Source organism: Lissotriton helveticus, chromosome 5_1 (genome assembly GCF_964261635.1).
Source record: "Lissotriton helveticus chromosome 5_1, aLisHel1.1, whole genome shotgun sequence".
Lineage (NCBI taxonomy): Eukaryota > Metazoa > Chordata > Amphibia > Caudata > Salamandridae > Lissotriton > Lissotriton helveticus.
Window position 1 is genome coordinate 1,269,487,785 of NC_136065.1, and position 23,679 is coordinate 1,269,511,463.

The 23,679-nt window shown below is 41.8% G+C and overlaps 1 protein-coding gene across 1 annotated transcript in view; it reads left to right on the plus strand.

Annotated features, from left to right (window-relative positions):
- Nucleotides 1-23,679, plus strand: part of LOC144755289 (uncharacterized) — a 118,852-nt gene that overhangs the window by 8,716 nt on the left and 86,457 nt on the right. The window contains exons 2-3 of the mRNA XM_078644069.1: nt 4,115-4,235; nt 8,116-8,226. Of these exons, the coding sequence (XP_078500195.1) occupies nt 4,115-4,235; nt 8,116-8,226 (232 nt within the window). The remainder of the gene's footprint in view (nt 1-4,114; nt 4,236-8,115; nt 8,227-23,679) is intronic.

A 23,679-nucleotide genomic window follows, 5' to 3' on the forward strand; every position in this document is an offset into this window, starting at 1 on the left:
TTGAGGAAAGCGATGGGCAGGGCTGGACTGTACTTGCCAGGGAGGCTGGGAGCCGGTTTTGCAATCGGTGGTGGCTGGTTTTGTTACTGAGGGGGGGCTGATTTTTCAGCGGTACTGTAGTATCTGCTCCCAGTAACAAAAGCAGCAGTGCTTCACTCTGCCCTCTCCCCGCCTTCCCCCTGAGGACTGGTTAAAAAATTTGCCAGTGCTGCTTTGGGTTCCCAATGCAGCCCTGGCGATAGGGTTGTCAATTTTCATAGCTGTTATCAGCAACTCCCACTTAATTAAGGTCGGGTAGAGGGCAGATTACCTTCTCTGTTTAGACTCTAGTTGTTGTGCACTCTCACTCTGCAAGAGGCTAAAAGCCTGGGTTGCTGGAGAGTATAGGCATAGAGTGTGGTCTGCTGTGGAAAACCCAAGGAGTGATGCTGAGGAGCTTACGTGTCCCAGGTCAGGAGATCACCCGTGCAAGGCAGGAGGGCAGACGCAGAGCCCTCGCAGCAAAGGTATTTTAGAGGGGAAAACCGTAGTGCAGAGGATGTGAAGGGCCCTGCCAATTGGATTGCAAAGAAGTGTTCAATTTTTCAGAATTAAAAAGTAATATTTCGACAAAACATACGTGAGCACAAATATGCAAACATCCAATGAGGGACTATCCCTCATTCCTAAAAAGGAATGCTGTTTATATGGAAAAGAAGCCATTGACACACAAATTGCTGTAACTGGAATTTTGAAAGGTCATCAATTTAAGGAATTCCATTTGACTATGACTGAAATGTATTGGTCACGCTATAGACAGCAACCTCACCTGCCTGTGAAGGCAGAATCCCCTCAAATTGTGCATTTTATTCTTAGAGGCCTTATACATCTTATTTTTATTTTGAGCATGACCTTTCAGATCTATTTTTTGAAACGCCACTTAGCATGTCTTTATGTACTCACTGTGTAGCCTCAAAAAGTATGTTCACCAATTTACCAATTGAAGTTAGAATTCCATGGGTTAAATGCAGTGACCTTTTCCTTTGGTAAGAATGATGAGTAAATGTATCTGGTCACTGGCAATGTCTCTTATACCTGCATTATTTTGCTTCTAATCAATCATTATAGAAAACAAAGAAAGTCCATAAACATAGTCACAGTTTTTATCTATCATGTCATGAATTTACTATTGGCAAGTACATGTCTGATGTACCACATCAGTACAGTCATTTGTATTGTATAACATTAGAAATTGTAGGTTTTCCAAGGCATCTGTGCCCCTGAAAGTCCCCGAGTGCTCAGGAGACTGTCGTGTGTCATGGTAATGATGCTGAAAGGCCAGCAGAGCCCAGACATAGACCGTTGCATGTCACTTGTGAAATGTTGGTTGATAGGGGAAGTCCATCACATTTCAGTATCACTTCTGACATTATAGTAATGCTGGAGAACAGGGAGTCTCAATGTATGGTACATCTCTGAAAGACAATTTGATGTCAGGCCTGTAGCAGGTCTTTTGGGAGGCAGCAGAGGCACTCCCGTGCCATGTGTTGTGACACGTGAATACCTCTGCCCAGCAGTACTGCATTAACAACTTGAAAATTAAACATACGATCCATTCAATAGACCAATCTAGGTAAAACTAAAATCATGATGTTTGAAAAAGCTAACAAGAACTTTTACCTAATAGGAACCATAGACCATGTACCTCTCAGTACACTGATTTATGAGTGACAATGGACAAAATATTTAATTGCAAAGACCGAACAACTAACAGATCAAAAAATTAAAACTTACATACTTGATACATTTTTATCACAACCATATCAGCACTAACGGTCTTTGAGATCTGGCAGATAAAGGCAGATGCAATATCTCTGAATTTAATTGAGAGCAATACTTTAAGGCATGTCTTCTGAATAGAAACAGTACGCCGCTGGTAGTTATATGCCTGGAGGGGTAATTCATGGCTTCGGCTGTTCCAGTGGATGAACAGTCTTAAAAAAGCTTGTTGGTGTTTAATTAGCTAAATCTTTTTGAAGTACAATCTTAAAATCTGTCATGTGAGATGAATTGCTTAGGCAATGACAGAATCTATACATAAGATACATGCATGGCATGAAATCTGAATATGATTTATGTGATGAAAATAACATGGCCAAGGCTGAATTTTTAAAAAACATAATTTCACCTAAAGCAAAATCGAGTCTGTTTTTATTTTAGACTTCTAAAGTGTGATGAAAAGTATTTTAGGCAACTGTCTTAGTTTCAGCTATACTTTTTTTTACCCGATTGGTGTTTAATTACATTTTGGAACCCACATAGCATGCACAAGTACTTATACTTACTTTGCATTGTACATCATGAATATCTGTGCGAAAGCAGGAAATGGTGTGGTGACTAGTTGTAGATTATGGGAATTCAATTTACACTTTTTACCATTTTATATGTAAGTGTGCTGCATTTGGAGGTTTGCACAAAATTAGATCAAATCAACAGTTTAAAGGGTTTGATATTAGCCGAAAAGTGGAGGAATTATGTTTTAAAAATGTAGCTTTTATGGTATGTGTGTACAAAAATGGTTTATATTTGAGAGGATTGGTGACTAACAGTGCAGAGAAGTTGTAAGATTTGGGCAAAGTGTGCAATTGCTCAGGGCCTCACCTTCAAAGATGCCCCTCAGTCTTACCTCTGTCTCTGTCTGCAAACTTCTCTTCTCTCAGCCTGCCTCTACATGTGTCTCTCTTTGTCAGGACCATTGTAAGGATATTGGGACCCTGGGTAAGGCTAATTTCTTTTTTATAAAAATTATGTATTGGTTTTACCTTACTGGCCATACGAACGGTACACCTTTTATTCTTGTAGGGACAAGGCCTCTTTTGAGTGATTCCCGGCCCAAATTCTGAAAGTTTGGTTGGCATTTCACTGGCCTGAATTAGCAGAAAATTTGTAATACAATTAAAACCCTTTTTTCCTAACAGGGACCCCAAAAATATATCTTTTCCGGGGCCTCAAGAGTTTTTAAGACCGCGCTGTAACAATGTAATTTGGTTTGGCTTCTTTATCATGGGCTCCCTTTTCATTTCATTTTGTTTAGGTCTGACCTTAAGCCAGTTTTAGCAATCTTACAAGCCTCTTGCTGCTCAAAAAATCCTAAATAAAAACACACACATATTTACATATATATATAGGGGCTTTAGTCAGGCGTCTTCAGCCACTGTTCTTTTCAACTGTCATTCAGATGTTACTTCTTACCACAACAGTGGACAGCATGGGGCAGTGGGTCAGGCCAATACATTATACCCCTCTTCTACAGTGAGTGTGGACATTTGCCTGATCACATGTGCACATCCACTTAAATAAAGAGCACTTTGGTACCAGGGCTGGTGGCCCAATACATTACTTAATCAATATTTTTCTTATCATATTTTGTCGTTTTATATTTTTTCTCGTCCTTTTGAGATTAAACTATGCGTTTACTTTACAATATTAAAGCCAATTGTTCCTTTTCTTTGCTAATCGGAATCTTATGAAGCACAATAAAACTAAAAAGGGTTTCTATATTTGTTCTGTATACACCTGGCTGCCAGGAAGCACTTTACTGGTGTATTAAAATGATATGCCAAGATAATTTTTTTAATTTGCATTGTTATTGCAAGCACAAGACTGCTATATAATGCAGTGCCATGGATTTTTTTTTTTTACATATTCTTGCAATTGAAATAATCAAAGGCTTGCCTAGGTCAGGTCATTTGGCTTTGTCTACGCAAGTATTTTCTGTCCTGAAATATAACTTTCTATAACAGTATATTATACCTATTGTTAATAAACAAATGTCTGAAAAATTAAAATACCTTTTTTAAATAAAAATGCTTTTACCTTCGAAAACAAATTTTGTGCAAACTTTTAAGAAACACAATGTCAATTGGAGTAATTATGGGTCTACACCGGGTTCACCATTCCAAAAAAAACATTTGTATGCAGTTACCTTTTTTTTTTAGGGGAAATGAAGTAGCCTGTGTGATTTGTTAGAGGAGAAGGAATTTTGTATCCTAAACAAATTTCCATTCAGCATCAAATGGCTTTTACTATAGAGATTAGATGAGAAGGTAATGCAATATTTATTTTCTCTTCACAGGTTACGTTCCATGATGCTTCTACCTATTTCTCCGAGGAGGAGTGGACACTTTTACAGGAATGGCAGAAAGATCTCTACAGAAATGTGATGAAGGAAATCCACCAAGCATTAATTTCGCTCGGTAAATTCACATCGTCTGCAATGAGCTGTTTTATAATTGAATATATGCCCAATTTGTTGTCCACGGATTCTCTCTAAAGGGCTTTCGATTGTTTTATTTTCTGTCTCCACTCCATCCTCAAGCTTTATGAAGTAACATAACACTATCATTTTCTCTATACTAATGGGGTAGCTATGTGCAGGTGTATCCAAAATACAACATTTCCGGGAGTGATGTTGAAAGTGTATGAGCAATAGAAAGAGGGCACTGCATTGATAGAACAAGAGGAGCAACTTATTGGTAGTTGGTGAAAAACTCTGAAAATAATCCATAAAAAAATAGTATTTGGGTCTAATACCATTTTATATGGTTATTGCTTACACCAAACTAACGTAGGTCAGTCAAGTGAAAGGATTTTGTCTCCCGAACCGGTTTAATAAAGCAAGGCTGGAAAAAACTAGAAATCTGCCATCTTGGGGTTACTTTAGCATTTGCAGCAGATTTGAGATTGTTTGTATTTTTTTGTGGAGGGGAGTAGGGGACTTATAGCAAATCTCAAGAGTACTCGGAAAAATGTATGATTGTAGATAATTTCTCGTAATATTCAAAATATTCTCATACAGATTTACAAAAAAGCACTCACTTTTTTCCACTTGCATTCTGGATTGTGGGAATTTCAAGCAGAACTAACTTCCACAAAAATAGGATTATGCTTTGCGGATACCAGGCATTTGCTTTCATTTACCTGCTTCTTATTTGTGTCCCAGCTTGTCAATCTTGTGTTTATCCCTCTCTTTCTCCCTCTCTTTTGATTGGCTTCTAAGCTTCCATTGCTTGGATTTCAAGTTCTCCTTTTTTCTTTTGTGCTAAGTACTACTTGAAAGTGCACATGTTTTCCAGCTGTCTACCTCACGTACTTCTCTCCCCCGTTTCCCAGTGTTTCTGCCTGTTACCTGAGTTCTTGTCCCCAACCCCTTCATGTTGCACTCGGTCTTGTGTACTCCCCCCGTTGCTTTATTGTCTGTGTGCTTCTCCCTCACCTTCCTCATGTAGCTCTCTCCCTTTGCTCCCTCCCTCTGTCCCCCATGTTGCTTCCCCCACCAGCACCCTTCTTCTCTCACCCATTGCTTCTCCTTCTCACCCCTGCCCTCTGTGCTGTTTCTGTTCCCCAACTTTGCCCCTTACATGCGCTCTCTGTGTTGCAATCCCCCAACTTTGCCCCCCTTGTTGGTTCCCCACCCACGTCTTCCACGTGGGTCCCCCTTACCACGCCTTTCGTGTTGCCGCTCCACTGTGCCTCAAAAAAACTTTTGTGCAACTTATGTATTTTTTATTTACCTATCCAAATCGGTAAATTAAAAAAAAAGCCTTAAAGTCATTTTGTAGACATTTGCATGTGGGGTACGCACATGTCAGAGTTTTCGTGCATTATTAACTACTTGCAAAATGTAGATTTGTCTGCAAATTTACATATATACACTGACATTATGCAACTGCACTTGAACGTTTTACTGTGATGTATTAATGTTTTTTTTCTGGCTTATGTTAACTATGCCTAAATTAGCCCTGGATGCCACCTTTCTTAAAATGGATGTCTCCTTCTATATGTTAACTCTTCATTATTTCAGCAGTACACAGTCAAGCAGAGCCATTTTGGTTTATTTCCATTGATTGTTCTTGCTGTTTCGAAGAAATATTTCCAACACGGACACAGTTGCAGTTTCCCAAGGCCCTTCGGCTAGCTCTCTGCACTACATACAGTAACTAGTTTGTCCTGCCATCTCCAGACTATGTTATAATAGAGTGTTCAGAGTCCATATTCATGTAGTGGGATGATACTTAGATGCTAAAGCAATATAACTTTTTATAAAAATGTGCTTTGATTTGCTGGAAGCATAATTCATGGTGGAGCTAAAGATGAGTTTGGAGAAATTGATGATTTCCTATGCTAAAAAACTGTATATGAACTCTCAATTTTGAGAGTGAGCCAGAGCTTTCCAGAATGTGAATAGGGATGCTGGCTGTTTTCTTATCGATGTTGCTGCTCATTTGGGTCTTAAAACTTTTCTGATTTTGCACATTAATCTGAATTGCTTTACTTAATGAGCATTCATTGCAATGATTCTATGCGTTTGCATTTACAATTTCTGTACCCCATCTTTTGAATTTTTGTAATCTCAGCGAGTTTCTGTTCCTGCCTAAGAACTCAAGGATTGAGTCTGTTCTTACTTAATTGGATGTGTATTTTGATCTGATGTAGGGTGTCTTATCTCGGGGACACATTGCCTCATGAAATTGTGATTTAACTTAATCTCTGATTCATCCACCAATTGGCATGCTGTTGATGTAATGTTTTGATGTGTGACATTTTAGGAGTTCCATGCACCCACAAAATGACATGGCTGACCGTGTCACAGCATTTATTTCCATGTTAAGCCATGTTGCACACCATTGGCTATGCGGTACAGCACGGTTAAAAACTATGACAAAGCCAGTAGCTCCTAAAGGCGAGACCTATTGGCTTTGTTTTGAAGTTGGTGAAACTGGCAAGGGCAGTCAGTCGAATTCCATCTGGATTGGGGTGATGAGGTCATATCCCTTCAGATCCTTGGTTAAGCATAATGCTGCATGTAGGATGCCCTTAAGGAGCACCAGTGTGGAGTATGTGAGTTTATGGAGCAGCACATTCCTACCATTCAGAAGCAAGAGTACAAGGATTTGGATAGCACTGCAGAAGTCGCTTCCTGGGGGTAATAGTTTCTCTTTCGTTAGTGCTGGAAACAGGCTATCCAGGTTTTCTTGATGATGTGTTCCATCAGGGTGAGATCGGTGTCCAGGGCTAATACGAGAAACTTGGCATTAGGTGAAAGTTGGGGATCCAATCCGTTGAGGTTCATCTTGTTGAGCCAGCTTTGGACTAGTTATTGCTTGTTGTTATTGGCAAGTAGCAGAAATTATATTTTGATAAGATGCTAGACTTCCAGGTCTGGATTAGGTTTAAGCAGTGTCTGTGTGGAATGTCTGGAGCTTGGATCTTCAAATACAGGTATGTGCTGCCTCTCTGAATGAACAGGTGTCAGATAGGTAGTAAGAGAATAAGTGAAGGACTTTTTCCAAGAAGTCTATTCAAAACGTCAGGGTGTGGTTGACAGTGTCAAAGGCAGCTTATAGTTCCAGTAATAGCGGAAGGCTGGGGGTCATCTTGATCTGTGGTAAGCGGGGCATCAGCTATGCTTTGTAATGTAATATCACTGTGCTGCAACATGATCTGAAGCTAGATAAATAGTCATGCAGGAAATGGTTGGTTGGTCTTGACGTTGTGCATAAACTCCTTTTTTAATGATCTTGCTGATGTAGTTGGCCAGGTCATTATGGTCTATGTGTTTATTCAGGAGAGGGAGTAACTGGCTTTCAATGAAAGCTTAAGGGGGAAGAGGTTTTTAGTGAGAGCCATTCCTCTGTACTAACATAAGGCATTTCCTTTCCATGTGCATTTCTCTCTTTAGATTGGGTGTTTACCCGTCATGTGATTTCTCAGTCATTCTGGTCATTCCTCTGTGCAATTATTTCCTTGGCTTCAACTACACTGTTGTGTACTCTTCTTCCTTTGTGTCCCTCTCTGCATCTGTGTCTCATTTCCTTTTCAAGCTCCGTCTCTGTGCTTCTTTTTCTTTCGGTCCGTCTCCACTTTATAATATGCTTCTGGTTTATTAAAAATCTGCTCAACTCCATTTAACGATTTAAAGCCACAATTTGCCTAAGTTTACACTTGTGCTCCTTCTGGTATTTACCCATATGTGCATATATGTTCTGATCATACAATATACTATACTTTTCAAAATGTCTGTAGAATAATGAATTTCCGTGTTCTTTAATTAATTTTTGTTTTCTTTCATAACAGGTCCTCTTATTACCACCACAGTCATTTCACTAAGGGCTAAAGAAAATGAAGAGGTGTGCCGCGGAGGCAATCCGAAGTCTGAGAGAAAAACTGGCACTAGTGATTTCCCAAGTAAGTGAAAAGTGAGTTAGTAAGTGACCTGATAGTAAGGTGTAGGATTATCTTCTCATATCAAGCAGGCACTCACATGGGCACATATAGGTGCATGATGTGTTGGTCCTTCTGCAGGGGAAGCAGTTTGAAATGGTAAAAGAAGGCCACCAGACACTGAATGCTGCCTCCGATGGAGTGCGTAATGGAAAGGCCCCCACGATCCTTCTGATGACTAATATACATCATGGATTGTACCAGGAGGGGTCTATGCTATGGACAGTGCATGTGGTCAAAATAGCATCTTTCCCCTAAGCTGAAAGGAATCAACAGGACATTTAAAGCCAAAAATGAACTTCAACTGGGATAGGAACATTTTATATAGCCAAAGGTTCAGTAAATAACTTTGCACACACAGATCAAATTTAGACTGCAACTTCTGTCAGAGAAAGGTTAATGAAATGTATCTTCCTCAGTACCAAGATTGAACCTTTCTAACATGGGGAGGCATTTAGGTTAGGTACAACAGGATGCTACCCATCTGATAAGGGATCATCAACAGAGTCGCTAGTGGCAGGATCCATCGCTAGCTGAAGAAGTCTTATAAAGAAAGAAATATTCCTTGTTGCTTGCTTATTGCCTTGACTGGCTGCTATCACAGTCCCTTTTCTCTCGGTGAATCCTAAAATTGCTAATAAATAGCTGGAAATTGCTACGCGGGTGACGGTTCTGAACATTGGCCATGTACTTGTAGCTCTACCTTGAGCATTCTTTTGGCTGAAGGCCTTGTCAGCATTGTTTTTTTTTCTGTGTCATCATTCTTTATTAAGAAATAAAGACATGTAATTTCATAAAAGTATAATACGGCATTATAGACCCATATTGGTCTAATAAGATTCCATGTACAACATAATATAACATAAAGAAAAGAAGAAAAGTTGCATATAAGAAGAGAGAGGAGGGGGAAAGAAAGAATGGAATAAAAGACAAAGCTAATAATGGAAAGAAGGGTATTGTGCATAGTATGCTAAGAAATTCTAACTCTGATTATAATCATGGAAAAGTTAGACAGTTAGAATAAATTATGGAATTCATAAATGTATTTAGAACCACTAAATTAATACATGCATAAATATGGATTATGCTGTCATTTAGGATGATGTAGGGTCATGTAGGTTAATAAATAGGTAAATATATAAATAGATAAGTAGGCAAATAAATAGATAAATAAGTAAATAGATAATTGGGAAAATTGGTGGGCAAATAGGTGGATGAATAAATTGAAGGATGAATCATCATTGTTTTGTTGTGGCGGAGAAGCACCTCTCTTTCATAGGCCTGGGCTGTGGTATAGTGCCAACAATAATTCCCCCCCATGCTCATAAGAACCGGCCATGGCTGCTGGTGACAATTTTGTGCTTCGATTCTTTATGTGAAATCCATTTATAGAGCACACAATACAACAGGGGCCTTGGTGCTGTTCTCATAAAACAAAAAGATTTTTCTATTGACACGTTAAACGGTTGGACCAAAGAGCCATGTTTTCTATGGGTGTCTATATTTACTATGACTGGTAACAGCTCATAGCTCATTTAGAAGTGAACTCCAAAGTTTTGAAGAGCAGACCAAGAAGGTCACTGCATTTAGTTCAGAAACAAATAACAAGTTTGCCTTGATGGAGCTTAGGGGTACTCAGAGGTGTAGCTTTTGATATGACTGCTAATGAATGCAGATGCTGGTGCTTTTAGAGATAGCATGACGGTACAAAATATTTTAAACTGTCACTGTGTCTTCTTAAGTAGCCAAGGAAGTAGAGAAAACAAAAGACGAGTATGAGAGAATCCAGGAGCAGCAAGGTCAAGTCACACTGCATTATTTTTTATGACCTGCAACTACCAAATAAAGTAAATAGAAGTTCCAAAATGTAGGAAATTGGCATTGTCTTGTCAGGATCCAATCTGAGCAGACTGCCCATCTTTTACTATCGATATTTAAACATTTTAACATTTCCCTTAAAAGATTTAAGTAAAAATTACATTTGGAGATGACTGAGGAAATTAGGTGTCATGATTTGCCCCCTGTGCCCACCACCACCAGGGGACCTAAATGTGGCACTTCAAGCATACTAATATGCTTTTGGACCTTTCACTGTATGCATACATTGATTTCTAGGTTCTTCTAAATACTCGGAAATTCCAATTCATTCTTGATCCATGCCAGCTTTTGAGCAAGACAGTCCGCTCTTGCTAAAAAACTCCAATTACCTTGGAATTCCCTGATTTCTGCTTTATCTCCACCCTTGCAGGCCAAGGGTAGGTGGAGGAATTCAGCATACCAAGGTGTAAGCAGATGCTAGCCTGCTTACACCTGAGGCATGTGATCAGTGAGCTCTTTTAAGTCCCAGTTTCCTTCAGTCCCGCATTGGTATTTGTAGCAATATTCTTGTTTGACTGAATCCTTGTTTCCTAAGTTTTTGCTATCCTTCTTTCCAGAGCAGTAGTCTATCCTTAATTCCTGATTCCTGAGCAGTAGCTAATCTTTGTTCCTTTTATCTAGTACTGCCTGGTGTGGTACTTTGCTTCCTTGATTTGTAAGCCAGCACTATTTAGAGCATCCTTGATTCTTGAACTTTCACTCCTGTATTCCTCTTTCTCCCCAATGGCTGCCTTCTTCACATTTACCTTTCATTCCACTTTCTAGTTTCCTTTCTTCCTGTTCCTACTGTCTTAGTTAAAATTTCATTTTCGTGGTCTGTTACCTGCTTGCTGCCAAGTGTGCCCTTTGTTTTCTCTTCTTTCCTGTTGATCACTCCTCCTTGCTAGCTCTTTATCTATTGTGGCCGTGTATTTTAATTCTACACCCTTGCTGTTACCACCTTGTATGTTCCTGTTTGATTCGCCGGATTCATGGATGCAGCTGATAACCTAGGTGGTGATTCTTTCCCACCGTTAATATTGTCTTTGAGATACTTTTATAACTTCATCATAGGTATCCGCTCTACAGACCCTGCCTTTGCATGTACATCTTACATGTACATGTGTGTGTTTGCAGTGAGTATCTGTAACAGCAATTGTGAGTGAGGAACTTGCCGATCTTTGGTCTTATGTGTGGAGCTCTTGAGTGCTTTACCCCACATTCCCTTTATTGTTTGTGTCGTTTTATACATGCCTGCCACATCGGTCCTTGGTGTTAATAATTCTGAATGACAAACTGCCTCTTGAGTGCCTGTCCTTTCAGTGCCTTTTCCTTTCTTATTTCCTCATGCAGAGTTTCCCCTTTGTATCCACTTTCAGAGCTGACTCTCTGCGTGATCTTGGGCGACTCTGTACCAAATATCCTGCTTACATGGTCTACCCTGCCACCAGTTCTTGCCAGAGTTCTGACATTTTTTCAGAAATTGACAGATTACAATCAAGTTTAACTCCCTGATATTCTTGCATTTGACCTGGGTATGGTTAAGTTAGCCATTTTGGTCCGTCCAGTTGGAGCCACGCCTTGAATTGCATTTTCTATTACCTACAAGCACTTCTGTTTCAACAAATTACAGCCCATTCAGTTCTAAGTAGATAGGAGTAGATGACCTTTCCATATTCACCAATTCATATTAACCCATTTGCCCAGCGGCCCATGCAATTTGGATTTTCTGGAGTGTGTGTAAAAATGTTTTGGATTTGCCAAAGCCTGCAGCCGGCAATGTGTAATCTTTGTATGTTTGATTTTGTTTGATCAACATACTCTAGAAACCCTTGACCTTGAAATTGTGATACATTATGATTTCTCACGTCTTGATACAGTCCAATAGAGGATGGTAACTTTCCAGTCTTTGTTATGTATTCCTCAACTGGGGTAATCTGGATGATTTCTAACCCCGGGGTAAATCTCTCATGGCCTAGAAGGGACGTCTACTTGTATGATTTGGAAAGTATGTGCTGATCCTCTCACAATGAGTTGTGGTATGTCCGCAGTGATGTCAGGCACTAGAATGTCAGGCACACCTGTTAATTTACTGATGAGTCATTCCTTTATCCGTGCGTCCATCTAGCCATTTAAAAGATTTGGCCAGATATCATGGACGTTGGTATTTTCAGCTACATGATGTCCTGCAGAAGTAATCTGCAAAATAAGGTTGGTCAGGATTGTCGATATTAGGAGGTAAGTTTCTTTGATTAGAAGCCCATCCATACATGATAGAGCAATGAGAGCATCTGCCTAGCAGGTTTGGTGCAGCCAAACTGGCGTTGCATGATTGTTGAAAATAGCCCCTCAGAGGACAAGAGCCTCTGACATCTTGGATGAACATAGGAAAAAGTTGAGAGCCAACAGTCCGCATCTTCACATACTCAGTTTCCATGGTATGCTGAGCTTCTACATTGATGGCAGCTTTATGGTGCTTGGAGCGATATTTGGCTAGTCTGTAGGAGTTTGGATTATATGACACTTGAAAGCAATACTCCTGCAATTGGAGGATCTATATTTCATTCCTTGGTGGTGGTTTTGAGTAGGATCCTTGTAAGAGAGGAATCAGCAGTCTATTATCAGATGTCCATGTAGATAACGATGAAAGTAATGGCACCCCGTAAGTTGGCAATAGCCTACTTCTTGATGAGTAGCATTGCTCAGCCTCAGTCAGTTTGTGACTGGCATACCCGTGATGGGTCCCCTCTTGCCGTAGTCTTTTTGCCGAAAGATGGCCTGTAGATCAGAGGGACTGATGGCCACTTGCCCAAGTCTTGCCTTTACATATGCATGACAGTGGGACTGGCATTCATGGGCAGGTCAGTCTCTACAGATTTATCATATTACTTGAGCCTGGTGAGTTAGGTTGTGGAGAGGGCATTTTTGGTAGCCTGGAGGGCTTGCTACTATTTGTCCGGCCACTCCCACACACATCTGTCTCAGTAGGTTACAAATTGGGCTGAGGAGAACGGTCAGCTTGCAAATTATCTTTCTGCAGTAAGTCACCATATTCAGGGAGATATGCACTTCAAGGCTGGTGTTGATGGAGTGGTTCTTTTCACGTGTTAGAACATTTAGGGCTCTGGAGCAAAACTGCAGGTAGCGAATGGGTATCTAAATATTCAGTGCTGTGATTGGTGCACCACTCATCTGCTGGTGTGCTCTGAGGTGTTGGGTGTGGACCAACATGTCATCACTGACATTAATCAATTGTACAAGACTGGATACCCCCCGACTAACACAGTCCTTGAATTGTTCTGAACTGCTAGTAATACCTATGGTTTGGTGTTTTTAGCACCACAGCCCAACATGTGTCTAGAAAGTTGTGATGCAGTGCAATTCTGGGTTAGGAAGGAGGTAGTGGTAGCCAGAGTTCGGGTCAACCTTTATAGAACCATGCGACCCTGTAATCTCAGTCTTTGATGTTTGGCATGATGATGCACTCTCAGGAGATTTTTAGCGTTGTGGAGTGCATATGATTAGCAAGTGTTATGAAGCAGACTTTTACAACTCCTTACATTACAACACATATAATACAACGCATTAACCTTCACAATACATTGTATTGCATCGTTGTAGTGTTACCACACAAAAATGCTGGTCAGTACATACATACATACATATATATTCACTGAAAAAAACAAAGGTGAAATGAATGTTATAGTTAGGTGAACATGTTAGTGACAACATTAACGGTTTGAACTAACAAAAAAACACAGAAATTCACAAGTTATAATAAGCAGAGCTAACTGTAACTTATGCCCCTGCCATGCACTGCTTTTGACCTCCCATATTACATCACTCATGACGTGTTCAACTACATCATTTATGACATCTCAGTTGACATCATCCAATGAGGGTGTTAGTTTGATTCATTTTTAGGTTTCGACCTGGCGAGGGCACTGCTTGCAGTGCCCCGCCCAGGGCGAAATCTTTTGAGTTACAGTATGGATGTTCGTCCCGCCTCTGTTTCCCATTGGCTAGCTCCATAAATGGACGCTAGCCATTGGCAAACAGAGGAGTCCGTCATCCTGCGAGGCGACTCGTGGGCGTTTCTGAGACTTTTACTCATCAGGCCCCTTTTGTCACGTCAGTGCGGCGGTGGGCGGGGTTTATTTTTTCCGACGTCGAGGTTTTATTTGATCATTCCGCCTCCGGAGGAAGTCAAGGTGAGTGCCTTTCTTGCCGTTCCCTCCCCCCTCCCGCTGTCCGTGTGCCCGTCCCCCCTCCCGCTCTCCGTGTGCCCGTCCCCCCTCCCGCTCTCCGTGTGCCCATCCCCCCCTCCCGCTCTCCGTGTGCCCGTCCCCCCTCCCGCTCTCCGTGTGCCGTCTGGATTTCAGAGCAGCGTGCTGCCCAGCTTAAAGCGCTTCAACGTCTCACTGGAAGAAGTAAGCGCTATATAATTTCAATTACAAAACGTTAGGTTCCCTGATTTCGCCTATTCTGTGTTCTTCGAAGGAGTTCCATGTTCACGGTGTCCGTCAGACCAGCCCCCCTCCCCCGCGCCCGCTATCTGTTGCAGATGCGCCTTCTTAGATCTGCCGCCTCCCGCACACCCCTGCACTCTCTTCTCCACGCCTCATTTCCAGTCTCCGCGCCAAGCAACATGTTATTCCCTCGCTCTCGGCTTCGAGCATCCTCCGGGTAATTTCCTTGTCAAAACTTTCTGCAGACTGCGAGTTTCAGTGCTTTTCCTGCCCCCTCCCCGCCCCCGCCAGATCACATCGCACACAAACACTGAGTACAGGCCAGCTCGCGCTGACAGTACTGCCCCACCCTCAGAAGACGCGGCTGAGCTCTCTCCCTGCTGCGCAGCGGAAGACCCCAGCTTCAGAACCTCCGACACCTCACAGCGGCCGCCCTGTGCCAGCGCCCAGGCCGCCCTGTGCCAGCGCCCAGGCTGCGCCCCGAGTGGCATCGAGCGGCACCGCGTCCTAGGACCCAGAGAGAAGCTGCCCAAGAGGGGAGCGGTGATGGAGAAGAAGGGTTGTGAGTGATTGACACACTGATGGAGTGAAGCCTCTTCCACTGAGCGCCTCGCCCTCCAGAGGAGTCTTGCCCGACCCCAGAAGCATCCTCGAAGCCCGGTGGAGCGCCAAGTAAGTTCCAGAAATGTGTGCAAGTTTCGGGGAGGGAGTTATAGCACAGTTGTTGAGGACGAAATCGTTGCTGCTAGCAGTTAAGCCAGCTCAGTGGGTCAATGCGCCTGCCCTTCAAATCTGCGTGTGAACTGCAGGTCATGGGTTCTACCGTGAGAATGTCGATGGACCGTCTTGCCCTTTTATCATCCCGAGGATTTTTAAGAAAGCACCACTGATGTAGGTTCTAGCAGCTGTGTTTTCACACTTTATCACCAGGGCACCGTAGGTCTGCTGCAACCTACCATGTATGCTGATTGGCTCAAAGCATTAACACATTTAATAAGCAAACCAGTAGTGAAAGTTCTCAGTATTGTCTTAAACTCAGTCATTCATTCAATCGAGTTTTATTTTTTATTTCTAGCGATTGAATACTATTTGTTCGGTCCTGTTTAAGGACTAACTCGAGTAGTGCATTCCACTCTCTCAGCTGCAGGTATGAAATGTGAACCGGTGGTGAAAGTGTTAACTGTGGCGGCTAGAGTCTTCAGTTGTACTCAGGGATACTTGGCGGGGGGGTATACATCAGTGTTGATTAAATTATGTGAAGTCAAAAGGCAAATTATGCAACTTTAGATGGCACATTCTGTGCTAATATTATCCAAAGTGAATTAACATTTTGACACAAAATGACACAGAGAAGTCCCAATACTTTTATTTATATATATATATATATATATATAGACAAGATCCTGTTCAAAATCTCATTCACCAAAAAAATGATGTTTTTTCCCCTGAACTGAAAAACGGGACCCAATTTTATAAAAGACTGTCCATTCGAGCTCTCAGAGTAAAGTAGTGTAAAACAGGCAATCCTGTACCCAGCAGAAAGCAAGAATTCACCCGTGCCCCCTTCATCTAATAAAAGATGTGCCTCTTTTATTCCGTGTAATGCAGTTACGTTTTTAGGTTTCGCCTGGCCGTAGTACGCAGTGCTCCGCCCTGGCGAAAACTTTTGTTTACAGTATGGATGTTCGTCCCGCCTCTGTTTCCCATTGGCTAGCTCCATAAATGGACGCTAGCCATTGACAAACAGAGGCGTCCGTCATCCTGCGACGCGACTCGTGGGCTTTTCTGAGAATTTTTCTCATCCGGTCCCTTTGGACACGTCAAGCGGCTGTGGGCGTGTGTTTTTTTTTTTTTTTGGCCGCCTTTCCTTTTGTCATTTGCCCCGACGTCTGGTGAGTGCTTGCTGCTGTCCTGCCTTCCTCCATGTCCCCCCTCCCGCCGTCCCCCCTCCTGCTCTCCGTGTGCGTGTGCCCGTCCCCCCTCCCGCTCTCCGTGTGCCCGTCCCCCCTCCCGCTCTCCGTGTGCCCGTCCCCCCTCCCGCTCTCCGTGTGCCCGTCCCCCCTCCCGCTGTCCGTGTGCCGTTCCCCCTCCTGCTGTCCATGTGCCGTCCCTTTGCAAGGCGGTTTCTGTATAGCCTATGGACGTGTGGTCACTCCCCTAGGGACTGTCAGTAGCCCCGCACCCTGTGAACACCCCGTAGGACATTGTTGTACTTTAAATTCTTGCCATTCACTTTTGGATATCGAAAACCTGACCTACTGTGCAACTGTAAGCCCTGACGGCCTGCTGTATGCGAATGGAAGCGGCAGCCCTAACGCATGCACTCGCATAATAGGTCTCTTCTAAGAACCATGGCATAACTTGAAATTTGCATAAGGCTGTGTTGCGTTTATCTTTGTAGCGCTTAGACGCAGATGTGACCTCAGACATTTCCATCGGCCTGTTGGTTGACCTGTGCATTAGCAGCAAAGCTAAGCTTTTAACTGCATTTTTATTGGTCTTCTGAACCATTCAATGTTTGTGTCAGCTGTTACGTTAAGAGCCGCGTGTAAGCATGTTTCTTTTTATACCATTTGTAGTATAAGCACAGCTTATACAGTTGCAAGTTAAGAAATACTGCTCTTCTTTTCTTTTGTGGTGGTTGTAAGGGTTATTATTCGTGCTCTGAATCGAAGCCAGGTTGTGGCTGCCGAATGCTTGTTAGAGGGAAATAGGGCTGCTTCTGCTTTAACTGAGCCCGCATCAACTTAACCAGTCACTAGTGGCAACTTTTGTCAGCAATTAATTTTAGTTTGCTGAAAATGCATGGATACGCGTGATTTTGTAAATGAATAATTCATATCGTTGATGTTCGTTTCCATTCAGTTCACGTTGTTTGTACAGCAGTGGTTTAGCTCTTCACCGGAGCACCTGTATCTGACTGCTGTCTTTCTTTGCTCTCTCTCCCTGATCAGAGACCTTTCCACTGGCAGCTGAATTTTGCTGCTGAGACAGAGTAGAGTTCCTTCTCTGCCCAAGGATAAATAGAATGCTGTCTTTCCCCCTACCATGCCATAAAAATTGTAATTGTTGGTTATGACACTGGTGTTTGGAGGTAGAACTACTTATTTGGTCACAAGATTCGAGGCTTCAAACTCCTGGTGGTTCACTGGGTGATTGGTTTAAAGTTGCGACTGATTGTTGGCTCTTTGGTGACCTGGGGGAAGGAAGCAGGTGGTTTCAGTCCCTGGTTTTGCACCAGTAATAACATTATTGTGGTCGGGACACTTGTGAAGGGTCTTCGTGCCAGTAGGTGTCGAAAGGTGTGCTGGAGCTACAGCATAAGGCAGTGACATTGATGCAACAGGAGCTGGCACCTGCATTTTACTCTCCTAAAACCTCACCGAAAGCTATGTGGGATCAAAAGCGTAGGGAAGATATCCCTGATAAGGGATGGTCGAGGATCCTAAAATATGCTAAAACTGAAAATAGAAATTAGCGCTTTTCATTCACACAGTGTATTAATTAACTGAGCTGCACCTTTTTGTCTTTGGCATGGCTGGTCAAAATGTGCCTGGGAACAGTGGCGTTATGTCCCAGATGCCGAAATGACTTCCCAGATTTTTTTCCAAATGAGTTCTCCCAGTATTTCATTTTGGGCCCCTGCTATCTGTGGAAGATCCATCCCTGCCAGATAGTTGGATTGGGATGGAGTGTTGACCTGTTCTGCTGTATAGAGTTTATTATAGAAGTCCCCAAGTATGCAGGTTCTCTCCAGTTTGGAGGTCGCCATAAGTCCCTACACTTTGCATATATTACCTATATATTCCTATTATCGTTTGGTCTGTAGGTGGCGTGCTACATGTGTGTCCACTTAATTACTCTGTGAATAAGGATCCTGTTTGAGGCGTAAAAGTGTGAATTTACCTGTTATAAATAGAGTTAATGTTCCCATTCACAGTAGTGACTTTCTACTGAAGGGCTAGGGTCTGTGTGGTTTTATTGCTGTCTGCTGAGCTCGTCCGTAGGGTACAATAGGTCTCACATTTGCGAGAGATTAAGCTAATGGCAATGTAAATGACAATGCCATTTATTTATCTGTTTTCAAAACCAACACATAAATACACATTTTGTCATTTACAATGCCAATAGCTCTAACTTTTCCAAAGGCGAAACCATTGCATTGTAAATGCTTGTTTACATTGTGATGCATAACTACCATGGTGCCAATTTATCTAATTTTGTACAGCCTGTGTCAAGCTAATGGGTGTAAGTGTGTACAAAACGCATGTGCTCCTAATACATCATAACTCTGTGAACTTTACAAAATGTTTGCATTGAAAAGTAACCCTGTGTGCAGGTGATAGTTCGCAACTTGTTCCACACAAGTTTCTGGTCTCTGTAGAAAAAGTTTGCAACAGGGCAAAGCCTCTACGTACAACATACTAAGTATTTTAAGCAGCCTTGATTATTAGACAGCATCGTCTCAGCATGACAATTTCTACGTAACATAGAAGACTGTGTGCACCAGATATTAAGCTATGTACATATGCTTATTTTGCTTCAGAAGATGGTTTGTCTGTAAAGTGTTCACCACAGTATGAAGTTTGCAGATAGTATAATCTTTAGCACCTTCAGATGATGCTTATTTTAAGCGAATAGTGTCTTTTTTGCCAAGTGTTAAGGAAGTGTACACTGTTCTTAGATGATTTTTAATACTCTGTAGTGTATTTCTCATAAGTGTTTCAGTCTGCAAACCATATGGTACAGAGTAAACTGTCTCCATAGAGTGAATACTGTTCGGTTACGGTAAAGCGTTTGCTACAGATATATCCTGTCCGTAGAAAGGCATTCTTTTTGAAACATACATTGAGTATTTGTAGGAACTTGGCGTTCTCTGAACAGTTGTATACAGATTGAACACTATATGGAATGATGGTTTCCCATAAATCTGTGGTTGATTGTTAAACGCTACCCATGAAGTGTACGGTACAGGGTCAATGTTTCACATAACTCATGCTTTCTACACCTGATGGAGTTGTATCTGTGATGGCATTAATAATGCCTCCTATATTCTTCTGAGCAATTTTATTTACTTACTTTCATGTCTCTAATGTCATACTAATTTATATAGCAATCTGTGCAAAAACTACGCTTGGAGGATGGCATTTGAGATGCCATCAATGATAGATGTAATATTTGAGGGCATAAGCAGTGCATGGCGGGGGCACAAGTTATAGTTAGCTCTGCTAATTTTAACTGGTACATTTTTGTGTTTCTTTTTAGTTCAAAACATTAATGTTGTCCCTGACATCTTCACCTAACTATAATTTTACTTTAAGTTTTTGTTTTTTTGGTGAATTTCTACATTTTTTTTTCTTAAAACCAAAAACAGATGTTTTAATGAAACCTAACTATAACATTACTTTAACCTTTGTTTTTTTCACTGAATTTCCAAGGTTTTTTAACATAAAGTAATATTTTATTCCCATACGTAAAGCTAACCCCGCCCTGCATGCCATTCAGCAAACCCCCCACAGGGCCCTATGTTTTTTCAAGGGGAGGAGGTGCTAAGTGGCACACTCCCCGAGCCTTAACCCCTTGCATGCTGCACACATTTTCGCGCTGTGTGTGCGATTTGAATAGTGGGCGCACACGCCCACCGTGACCTATGACAGCCGGGAGCCGTCCGAAGCATGGAAGGCTTAATAGACCTTTGGGACCCGTCCCCTGGGACCGTTATGTTTTTTAAGGAGGAGGGGGACCAAGTGGCCTCCCTCCTGGAGCTTTAGAAGGCCCTGGGTTCCCCCATGCCCCCTTTTTTTTTTTTTTTTTTAACGGAAGGGGCAACGTCGCCCCCATCCCTGTCCCTCATAGGCCCCTGGAGACTCCTTAATATAATAACAAGCATTTGCAATTCAGTAGGTCACACATGTACGGGTATTTGAGCTATTGGCATTGTATATGACAATTACTTTTATTTATGTGTTGTTTTTAAAACAGATTAATAAAAGGCATTGTTATTTACAATGCCAATAGCTAAAACTCTTGCAAATGCGAGCCCTATTGCTATTTGTAAAAATAGTGCTCGGAGACTGTAATTAAAGCATACCGATTAACAACACAGGGGGTGCTGCCATGGGAGGTTACAAAATGAGACAAAGGAGTATTAAGGAGTGACTACTAAGCCAATTGACCAATGAACAGCCACTGAAAAATATGGGTGGAAAAATATGGGTGGAAAATGGCCAGAGCTTCAAGTCCCTACCTGAATACAGCATGCCTCGCAGAGCAGGCGCTGCCCAGGCTCAACCAACGGTACACTTCCTAAATTGTTGGTTGTTAAAAATTGTTGCTGTAAAGACAATGTGAAAGGGGTTAATGGACTAATGGTTAGGGGTTAAGGGTATAAGGTAAAGGGGTTATAGGTTAGGGGTTAGAGTTATAGAGTTACAAGTAAAAGATTAAGTGCTTGGGGTGTAGGATTTAGAGCATGGGTGTAAGGATATAGGGTTAAGGGTATGGGTGTAGCATATATGGATAATGGGCTAAGATTTAGAGTTAGGAATATGGGGTGACAGTTAAGGGACAAGTATACTATAGAGTTAAGGGTATGGGGATGGAGCTTAAGGGTTTAAGGTACTTAGTAAAAGGTATTGAGGCTAAGGGTGAGGGACATGAGGAATTGGTTCTATGTGTAAGTGACATAGGACTATGGCTGTAGGGCACAGAGATTAAGGGCTTAGGGTTGGGGTATGGATATAGGATTATGGTTTGGGGCATGGGTCTACGAGTCTGGGGTATATGGTTGAGGCTGTATGGTATAGGAGTTGAGTATAATGTTACAGGTATGTGGTTTTAGGTGTAGGGTTATGGTTAAGAATAAAGGGTTTAGGATATAAGGTTAAGGATTTAGGTTTAGGTTGACGTTTTGGGGTGAAGGGTTAATCACTATGATTATATTTGTTTGGTGTCACAGTTGGAAAACTGCTTAAGGTGTGTTAATTGTTAGTTTTAGTGAATCTATTAAAAAAAAATTGAAGTGTTGCTTTTCACAGTTACACTTCAGGTAATTCATTTCAATGGAATACTCCACAATTTTGAAGTTATGCAAGGGAGGGCCACATTATGTGGTAGCGTTGAGTAAACGATGCAGCAAGAAATGGCAAATTATGCTGCATAATGCAGGACGTTTCGTAATAGTGTTACTTCATAATATTGTAATTTTTAAACTTGGTAACACTGTATCGGCATTGGTTGCACCTCATTAGTAACCGTTTATCACCCACATATAGAAATATGCAACAGAAAGGTGACCAGTTCAGCCTTGAAAAGGGCCTTCCACTGCGCAGTGACATGTTTCGCTGCATTTTTTGTAAATTTTGACCCGTTTGAGCTAGAAACATATATATATATATATATATATATATATATATATATATATATATATATATATATATATATATATATTTTTTTTTTTATGTTCAAAAGTTTTTTATTGGGAGCTTCAGAGAAATACAGCTGGATAAAGAAATAATTAACAGAATGGGATAAAGGGTACCAACATAACAGCGAATAAAGGAGCAGCAAGAATTGGCGTAGGGAGGCACATACATGAGTCGTGTCAGAGATCTTGCAGTGAAATTAAATAAAACAAACAAAATTTACACACGCCTTAATCAAGCAAATAGTCCAAGGAGAGTTGCATCCAATGTTACATGACGGAATGCATATCAAGATCTGGAGTGAGAATGTCATCACCACAATAAAAAACAGAACCAACGTAAGTTATACAGTTGCCTGAAACATATATTTGTACGTAAGAGAGTTGGAGTTGATAAACTTTGACGATGAGCGTACAGAGTCATAGAATGGTAGCTCTACAGAGGCATAGAGTTGCAACACTACCCCCCCAATTGGTGGCATAGGGAGGTGAAAATAAGAACTGGGCGTGAGGTGACCAATATTCAAGGAGGTTTGTATAAGTCAAACTGATCGTCTAGCGAGGACCAGAGTTTCCTGAGTGGCGGACGCCATGGGGTTGTGGCTAAGGCTATATTGTCAGCTCCTCTTAAGTTGGTGACCCAATTCAACCAATGGGGGAAAGAAGCTTTGTTCTTGCTTTTCCAGGTATTAAGAATGATTTTAACCGCAGCCGTCAGCAATAGGTCGAGTAGGGCTTTGTCTTCATCATTGAGTGAGACGGCTTTGGCAAAACCTAGAATGAGCGTTGAAAATTCTCTTGGAAGGGTGATATGGAGGACTTTTGCTATAAAATCAAAGATTCTGTCCCAATAGGAGGTGACACAGGGGCATCTGAAAATTAGGTGTTCCAGGTCTCCTCCCTCACCCATACAATTCCAGCACGTGTCGTTGGTCTTGATTTTGTGGAGAAACAGTCTCCTAGGTGTCCAGAAGGCCTTATGTAGTAGCCAGAACTTGGTTTGTGAGAGTGTAGGGCTTATTTTGTGGCGAGTGGTGGACTCCCAAGTTCTGGCCCAGTCTATGTCTGAGGTCGGTGTGGATGAGAACGAATCCCAGTAGCGTTGGGTAGGTTAATTTAAGGAGGACGATTGTGGGCGCATAAGTTTATACATTCTAGAGACTTGGGGGCCCAGTTTGTTAAGGGAGGTGAGCCAGCCGGGGAGGGAGGGGGTGACATCTTTTAGGTTAGCTTTTGCTAGTGCTACTTTAATGTGTAAGAAATTATAAAATTCAACATGGTGTAGAAAGAACCTGTTCTGTATCTCACTAAAGGTAAGTGGTAACGAATTTTCGGTGAGTTGGTGGGGGAATAGTATACCTCTTTCTATCCAGGTGGAGTAATTTAGAGTTTTCCCTTTGTATGTTACGGCGGCATTGTGCCATAGCGACTCCCAGTTTGAGTGTCGGAATTGTTGTGGCAGGTGTTTACTAATTTGGAGAAGAGCCATTTTGGTATTCTTGAAGATAGGGCCCGAGCCTATGGTGGGACTGAGTTTAATGGTGAGTAGAGCACAGGGGTTGAGACCATTCAATATTGACCTTTCCACAGAGAGCCATACTGGGGTATAATCAGACTGTGAGGTTATCCAGTACGAACCCTGTTTTGCTAAAAAGGCTATTTGCTAAA